The sequence below is a fragment of the Lolium rigidum genome, chromosome 7 (assembly GCF_022539505.1).
Source record: "Lolium rigidum isolate FL_2022 chromosome 7, APGP_CSIRO_Lrig_0.1, whole genome shotgun sequence".
Lineage (NCBI taxonomy): Eukaryota > Viridiplantae > Streptophyta > Magnoliopsida > Poales > Poaceae > Lolium > Lolium rigidum.
This window is the reverse complement of record NC_061514.1, coordinates 61,878,470-61,887,159: the sequence shown is the minus strand read 5'-3', so window position 1 is coordinate 61,887,159 and position 8,690 is coordinate 61,878,470. Positions and strand designations below refer to the sequence as shown.

At 51.5% G+C, this 8,690-nt stretch overlaps 1 protein-coding gene across 1 annotated transcript; it reads right to left on the bottom strand.

Moving 5' to 3' along the window:
• Positions 1–7,221: 7,221 nt before the first annotated feature.
• Positions 7,222–8,164, bottom strand: LOC124675609 (FCS-Like Zinc finger 2-like). Its single transcript, XM_047211679.1, has 2 exons — positions 7,880–8,164; positions 7,222–7,763 (listed from the first exon to the last, which is right to left on the bottom strand). Exons 1-2 carry the CDS (start codon positions 8,083–8,085, stop codon positions 7,601–7,603), a joined length of 369 nt encoding a protein of 122 aa, XP_047067635.1. The 5' UTR covers positions 8,086–8,164; the 3' UTR covers positions 7,222–7,600.
• Positions 8,165–8,690: the final 526 nt, after the last annotated feature.

Sequence of the window (8,690 nt, the reverse complement as noted above, 5' to 3'; positions counted from 1 at the left end):
TTCGTGCACCCCGTACGAATCATGGGTGGATCGGCTCTTTGAGCCGATCCACAGGATAACCTGAGAGCCGATCGAGGCTCGTATTTAATGTTTACATGTGTGCCCTCCGGAAACTAAGCGAGGCATCACCATCACCTTCCTGACCAGGTATAGGTCAGGTGGCACGCCCTTGCACTTCGCAACGCCGCGTGTGACCAGGAGAGCATTCCGGGCCGTCGCTCGGAGGGGTCTCAGCCGACCGCAGCTCTAGGCTCTTCCCGGCTCTACGGTGTTGACAAGGCCGCTGCCCGCCGGTGGGTTTTGGCAGTCAACACATTCCGGCACGCCCGGTGGGACAATCGTCTACATCAACCACATCGCCATCTACATCCGAGATGGCGGCGGACGGCACGCCGGTCACCTACGGGGATCCGCCCGACGACCTCAAGAAGCAATACAACGAGATCAAGGCCACCCTCGAAGCCGACCTCATCGGCTCTTTTCGCAGAACCCGTTCCCATGGCATCGGATGGAAGGGATTCTCACCGCAAGGTGCGCTCGATGGGATAGACCTCTCTACCCCGTCGGAGGAACGCACCGGGGTCCGGCGGCAGAGATCAACTACCCGGTGGCTCACTCGCTACACCGCCACTCGAGAACTTGGTCAACGTGTTGGAGCGTGTCGCTCGCGCGTGATCTAGGAGATCATGAGCCACCGTACTCGCCGTCGGGACCAGCTCTCGGGACTCATCAAGGAGAATTTCCACTCCGGTCCCGTCCACCGCTGCCATATGCGTTGGCAGCACTCGCCGAAGTGCCAACTACACCGGCATTCCTCGTCTACAGGATTGGTGGCGACCCTAGTGACTACCGGTTCTTAATGGAGGCGCCTAAGGAGATCCCTCATGGATACGCGTGCATGTATGTGCCGGATTGTGGTGATTGGGCACTCACAAACCAGGCCACCACATCGGGGACTCCGGCGAACACAGGAGGAACGTCGGCGACAGAGCGTGAGAAGCGTACGTGGCTAACTAAATGCGCCACACCGACGAAACTCCCGGGTCCAGCTCTCCGCAGCTGGCTCGTAGCCGGAAAAGCAAACATGGCTGGCCAAGTACGCCACCCCGGCGAATCTTCGAGTGCAACTCCTACGGCCAGCACGACGGATCGGATCGACACCATACCGAGAGACCAGTTCGGCATAATGCCGAAGAGAAGGGCAGTTGGCTATTCCAAGCCGTACCCCGACGATTACGAGATGATCCCGTCGCCACCTAAATATCGGCTCCCCGACTTCTCCAAGTTCGGTGGATCGGATGGCTCCAGCTCCATCGAGCACGTCGCCCGATATTTGGCTCAACTAGGACCGGCTTCAGTTGTCGGATCAACTACGCGTGAGGCTCTTTTCACAGTCCCTCACGGGATCGGCTTTTGGATGGTACACCTCTTTGCCAGCAGAACTCCATCCGAGCCTTGGAAGCAATTGGAAGAACAGTTCCATATGCAATACCATTCGAAGCTTCCGAATCTGGCATTGCCGATCTAGCACAACTACGTCGAAGCGCGGGGAAACGGTGACGAATCACATCCAGCCGCTTCGAGAATCTTAGGAACCGATGTTATTCGGTTCGTATAACCGAAAGGAAGCAGTCGAGTTGGCGTAGCGGGCCTTGCAACACCGCTCAAGGACATGGCCTCCCAAGCAGATTATCCTCGCCGGCGCACATGGTTCGAAACTATCAGCATATGAACAGCGCCACCCCGACTCCGTACCAAGACAAGTTCAAGCGTGCAGTAGTCATGGTCGGGACGAGAGGAAGATGAGGTGCTCCGCGGGAGACCAAGAGATAGCGAGTGGCTGAGTGGACCCGTGGGGGAACCCCGTGGCCTCGCAAATGGGTAAAGCCACCAGGGCCGCCCGTGGGATTTGATTTTGATGTGACCAAGACCGAGCAAATCTTCGACCTCCTCGCTCAAGGAGAAACAAGCTTGACGGTTCTCGAAGGTCTCAAGTTCCCCACGGCAAAGGAGCTAAACGGAAAGCCATACCGCAAATTCCACAATTCGCTTTCCCATGCCACCAACGACTCGCCGGGTGTGGCGTCGGCACATCCAAGCGGCGATAGAGAAGGGGCGGTTAATTTTCAACCGCACGCCATGAAGGTCGACACCCAACCCTTCCCCGCCGTTAACATGGTGGAAATCACCTACCCTGAAGGTTGCCAGCCGGGTCCCTCGTTCAGCATCAACATGGTAGGGCCTGGAAACCACCCTGGCAAAGATGGAGATGAGGGCAGCTGCTCTCATAGCAAGGATACAGAGGAGGCCGCTCCACGCGATCGGCTCCGTCATGATGGCAAGCGCTACGTCACAGAGGGAGAAGTGAATAATATAAGATATCAGCGACCCCTCTCTGATCACCTCCTCAACAAATATGTGAGTCAGTATGACCAACGCCGACGGTCCGATTGCGATGATAGAGGAGATCGTCTGGCTGGAGAAGCCAGAAGATATCGTCGGCACGATCGCGATGAGGAGGAACATGAGCGCTGTGCCACAGACAAGTCAAGGGAGCAAGATGACAACGCCAGACACTGGGACTGCCCTTTCTTCAGACACTGCTGGGATTCAGGAATGAGCCGATTGCCCACAATCGGCAATTGCCCAGAATGCAACCAGAAGAAGAAGGAGGCAGCCAACGTATCCGTGTTCGAGCGCCTAGGGCCTCTCCCACCACAAAGCAAACGCGCCGAGTCACCTCGTTGGGCGTAACTTGAGGATTCGAAGACGAGGGACAAGAAGTGGAAGAAGACAGTACCACCGGCCAAGGTGGTGCCCCGACGGACTTAGCCGTTCCCAAAAGCGCAGGGTTCAGCCGATTGCGCGGCCCGGAGGAGGCCGAGAGGTTATACCTGCATACGCTAAGGAAGGCACGGCCCGATCCGGCTGCGAAGGTTCAGCGAACCCTGGATGAAGAGGGTCGTCCCCGAAAAATGGAGTGGCGCCCCAAACCGAGGAAAGCCGATGATGAAACATCGGCTGGCACAAACATGGTACTCGTCTTGCCAACAGAGCGTAGTACTCCACGACTGTACGGTGCACTCAAGGTGGACAGCAAGCGCATCAAATCAGAGGTTGGGTTGGTTTTATCCAGCCTAACCGAATAGCAAGATGAAACCAATGAGCAAATCAGGCAAGGCTGGTCCTTGTGATCGGCCCCAAAATTTATGAAGGGAGTTTACAAAAACCTTCAACGAGCAAGCAATGTGGAGGCCGATTCCAGCAATCGGCCAAAATTATCCTCACCCACCATTCTGCCTGGTTTCAAACATGTTGTCCAACAGAGCCGATACCATCAATTCTCTTGACAGAATCGGCTCGGGGGGGCACCCAGGTGTATGAAAGTACGAGGATATGCGACGGAAGCATCTCATCTTCTGGTGATAGGTATTGGAATAAGGGGGCCGATGCACTAGTCGGCCGTAAAAAAAAATCTGAAAAATTCGAAATTTTTCGAGCACAGCCGATGCAGCAGGCATCGACTTAAGGATATAACAGCCGATGCATGGCCATCGACTCAAGAGAAATAAGAGCTCGGATCTTCCCTTCAGGAACAAGGCCAAGAGCAGTCTGGACGTGCCGATCCACCAAAGGAAAAGAGCCGATCTAACTGGCAAGGCGCCGGAAGAAACTCGGGGGGCAACTCACCCTGAAGGTTCTCTGCTTTGGAAAGCCGATTTTGTTGAAATCGGCTAACTCTCCATAGGCGGTACATTCGGTTGATCCGTTACTGTTCTCGCTTCGATTCAGACTCGGGGGGCAGCTGGCCTGGTGGCTGCTCTGTTTTTGGAAAACCGATGGGAGGCGCATCGACGGGCCCTACATTATGATCTCCTCTGAATCAGGATAAGGGGCCGTCGGTTTTTGTTTGGACCGTCCTGTCGCTGCAAGAGAAGGAGAGGGACTAGATTCTCAAAATAGCCGATGGGTAGCCATCGGCTAAGGGATTGCGAAAATTATGGTCGATACCAAATCGCAGCTCGAAATTGAGAAGTTCTTGGCCTACGGGCTGATCGACATGAAAGTCCGGCTTCATGGGCATCCAAAAGAGGAAAAAATCGATACATTGCTATCGGTCTTGGCATGGCCGGCGGAAGGAGTGAAATTGGAGCGATTAAAGGATGAATGAAAAGAACAATTTCATTAATGCCAAGGAGCGGCTTTACAAGAAGGAGCCGATGGCTCTCAAAAGGGGGATCTGGTGCCTAGTGCACTGCTGCTACTGGTCCTATACTACTAGTCGTCGCTGTCCTCGTCATCGCCTCCCTCGACGTCGTCGGCGCTGCTCCCAGGGAGCTCCTCGTCGCTGCTGCCCCAGCCCTTGGCCGGAGCCTCTTCCCCCTCGTCATCATCATCATCCTCGATGTCCGCCCAGGAACGGAAGCGTTTGGTTGGCGGGTACCCGGCGGAAGAGGAAGATTCATCTTCCTCCTCCTCTTCTTCATCTTCGTCGTCATCTTCATCCTCGCTGTCCGCCCACGTGCGGGAGCGCTTCTTTGGAGGGAGCTTGGCGAAGGGGAAGGTCTTGGCCTTCGCTACTTCTCCTTCTTTTTTCTCGTTATCAGAGGAGAGGGGGTTCACCTCGGAATGAGGCTTGTCCTCGTCCTTCTTCGGCGAGAATGGGGGGAAGAGGTTTGAGAAGGAGGAGGAAGAGGAAGACATAGTTGGGGGAGAAGAGGGTTTTTTGGTTGCCGATGGCTGGAGCAGAGGAAGGGGATGAAGAAAGCTAATCGATCGGCACAGTTAAATAATGAGGAGCCTGGTGGAAATTTATTGTCATTACAGTTTCCAAGGAAATGACGCTAGAGCTATCGAATTTTGCAGAGAAGCTGAGAAGACGGGGCGTAATGATAACGGATACTGCAACAGCCCTACTCTGCCATGACATGACCCGACGAGAGAAGAGTATAATGATTTTGGAAATATCATTTCCAAAACCAGGGGGGCATGTGTTATCACCGGATTTTGGCTAAATCAGGAGGTGGGCCGCGATCAAGATGGGCTTGGAAGATTATACATGGAAAATCTACGAAGCGGCCTTACACGGAGAATTTGGGCTAAGTTGCCCGTGTATCGTTAATTGTGATAGGTTGTATCTAGATTAAAAGTTAGAGTTTATCTCGTGCACGGTTTAGTGCACGCCCTTTAGAAAGTCCGCTGGACTATAAATATGTACCTAGGGTTTATGGAATAAACAACAACTCACGTTCAACCCCAAAACAAACCAATCTCGGCGCATCGCCAACTCCTTCGTCTCGAGGGTTTCTATCGTGTAGCGACATGTCGCCTAGATCGCATCTTGCGATCTAGGCAGCACAAGCCCCACGTTGTTCATGCGTTGCTCGTACCGAAGCGCTTTTGATGGCGAGCAACGTAGTTATCATTAGATGTGTTAGGGTTAGCATTGTTCTTCGTTTAAGCATGCTTACGTAGTGCAACCCTTGCATATCTAGCCGCCCTCACGCCTATCTTAGGCGTGGGGGCGGCACCCCGCTTGGTCATTATTTAGTAGATCTGATCCGTTACGATTGCTCCTTGTTTCGCAAGGATTAGTTTAATATCCGCAATAGTTAGGCCTTACAAAGGTGGAGGATCCAGTGGCACGTAGGGTGGCGTTCGCAAGTCCTAAACGGGATGTTCCGAGGATCAACTTCATGTTGGTTTTTTGGCCTTGTTTAGGATCGGCTTACGAGCACCGTGCGTGGCCGCGAGGCCCAACTCCGGAGTAGGATGATCCGATTATGCGGTGAAAACCCTAAATCGTCGTAGATCTCATTAGCTTCATCTTGATCAAGCAGGACCACCAAGTATTCGTGCACCCCGTACGAATCATGGGTGGATCGGCTCTTTGAGCCGATCCACAGGATAACCCGAGAGCCGATCGAGGCTCGTATTTAATGTTTACATGTGTGCCCCGGCAGAAACTAAGCGAGGCATCACCATCACCTTCCCGGCCGGTATAGGTCGTGGCACGCCCTTGCACTTCGCAACGCCGCGTGTGACCAGGAGAGCATTGCGGGCCGTCGCTCGGAGGGGTCTCAGCCAGCCGCAGCTCTAGGCTCTTCCCGGCTCTACGGTGTTGACAAGGCCGCTGCCCGCCGGTGGGTTTTGGCAGTCAACACTCTTTCAGTTTCTGTTAGAGTTTCTTCTTCTAGTTTGTGTGGTAGATGCAATCAGTTTATCTTGTTTAGATGTGATATGTTCAACTATCTTACTAGTCTGCATGATTAGTTTATTTGTTATTTTCGTAGTCATGGTTTATCAATTACTTGTACGGATTATTTCATATGGATATTTGCTTATATATTCAACAGTCTTGTCACTATCATCCATGCAATATTTGAGTTGTATCTTTTTTCCTTTTGTTTGGCATTTTTTTGTTGCTTTCTAGCTTTTCTTGTGTGTGAACTTTTGTATGGTTGTTGCTTTTTTTGTAGAGCTGGGCGAGAGCCTATTCTAGGAAAGTATTATTCTAGTGTGTGTGAACTTTTGTATGGTCGTTGCTTTATAAAGCGGAACGCCAGCCTATTCCAGGAAAGTATTATTCTGCTACGTGCATCGAAGGTGCATTTCCAGGGGCCACATTTCGCAGGGACAGGGTTAATGGAAGACGGTGAGGTTAAAACGAGCTTTACTTAACAATGTTTCCCTATTAAAATTTCTCCCAGTTGCGACTTGCGAGCTCTTGCCTGTAAGCTTCCGAGAAGCGCTCCAAGAATGAAATCCCGAGCTGTGCTCTGCCGGAAAAATAGATCTTGGTTTATTTATCTGAGCATATTGCATCTTTACTTTTTCTCGGTGGGGCAACCGTCCAATACTCCAATTAACAATAGAAACTCGTTCACGGCCAACAATTTCCGTCAGTAATAAGAAACTGATGAAGCTGAAGGCATCATTGGTTGCTTCTGGACTTTCTGAGAATCCCTGCCCTGCTTCTCCAAGATCGAACAGAGCCGTTGGTTGGTTTGTCTGCTTTTTGTACACAGTACTTAGCAGGCAACGGCCATGAAATTTTCAGAACACGCAACGGGAATTCTGTTCTTGCCAGGAGCTAAATAATTGCCACTTTTAATGCTGCCGAAAATAGCTGTGCCAACACAATCATATGTTTCGGTTGTGGTAGTAATGACGCGGAATCATTGGGGCATGGAACAACAAGAACAATAACAGGTGAGGAACTTGATGAGGAACTTGAGAGAACTTTTGTTATGCCTCTCACTTCTTTCATATTCATATCGACAGGTTGTTATACACCTTGGACGACACAGGAAAGCGGCACCGGTTGCACGCACACACTCTTTTCAGTTACGAGCAACCGAGCAGAAGGAACAAAAACCCAGTGGTAATTCACAAACAAAATTAACTCTTCGTCTCCATCTTCGGAGATCAAAAGACGCAGCCGATCGATTTGCTGCTCCCCTCGTCTCGCCATGCCGTCGAACGGACGATCCAGCCGTGCTCTCGGCTGGATCTGGAGTGTCCGACTCGTCAAGCTTTTGTAGTTTTGTTCTTGAACATACTGCTGCTAAAAATCCTACGTTTGGTTGCCGGAAAACTGCTACCACGCCCACACCGGGATCCTCTGGGGGCTCTGCTTCTGCTGCTGTCGCTGCCGCTGCTGCTCCTCCGCCCGCCCCGTCTGCTTCGACCGCTTCTCGCTCGCCTCGTCGATCTCGATCTGCTCCTGCCTGCACTCCTCGCTACAGAAGGGCATGTCGCCTCTGCAATACAAAAGAAGCAAATCGCAATTAGAAACTATTCTTTGGCGAAGGTAGTTCAGACTTGAGACTGAAGAGGACATATAGATCAGGGTACCAGGTTGGTAGTGCGTATTCACCTGTACATGAAGATGTCTCTGTTCCCGGCGAGGAGCTTCCGGCAGCTGAAGCAGATGTCCAGGTAGTGGTGGTGGCCGAGGAGCTCGTCGGCGTCGTCGCAGGGGTCGCAGAATAGGCGGCCAGGCTTCCGCGGCGAGGATGCCGGCTTCACGGGCGAGACGGAGTGGCTGAGGCAGCCGGCTTCGAGGTCGCCGTAGACTTCCATATGGAGATCGATGGGCTGGCTTCTTCGGCAAATTGGTAATGCTTTCTCTTCTTGTTTTTCAGCTGGGAGAGAACAAAACGGAGGAGTGGTGGAGGAGGAGCGTGGAGAAGAGACCCCCTTATATTTCGGAGGGAGGGACGGAGGGAGTGGGGTACTTTTCCGTTTTGGTCCTCCATGTTCAATGAAATTCAGTGTATCACCAAATTGTTAAGCACAATGGCCCATATGTATTTGGATGTTCAGTTTTCTAAACCCTGTGTATGTTGTAGTTATTAGGAAAAGCCCCAGTTGAACCTGGGTGCACGTGAACTCAGGTTGGAAATGCATTTTCGAAATGTAAAAAAATTCTGAAATAAAAATATCGGGGTACGTATGCATGTTTCATGTATGCGTAGAAAGTTTTCGCGGAGAAACCATTTTTTTTATTTCAGAATCTAAAAAAGACAAAATACGTAACATATATACTACTATATAGCCCTGTAAAATTTCACTTTTTTGCCGAGGCAAAATAAAATGTTTTTTTCGGAACGAAACTCATGTCCAGGGCACATGTTTGAGATCATCTTTGCAATCATTTTGTGTTTCAATTTTTGAAACATGTTTTG

Bases quoted from the DNA above. Each gene is read 5' to 3' on its own strand.
- LOC124675609 (XM_047211679.1), bottom strand. From the start codon at position 8,085: ATGGAAGTCTACGGCGACCTCGAAGCCGGCTGCCTCAGCCACTCCGTC. The intron at 7,764-7,879 runs GTGAATACGCAC...TTTGTATTGCAG, and splicing joins AGAGACATCTTCATGTACAG to AGGCGACATGCCCTTCTGTA.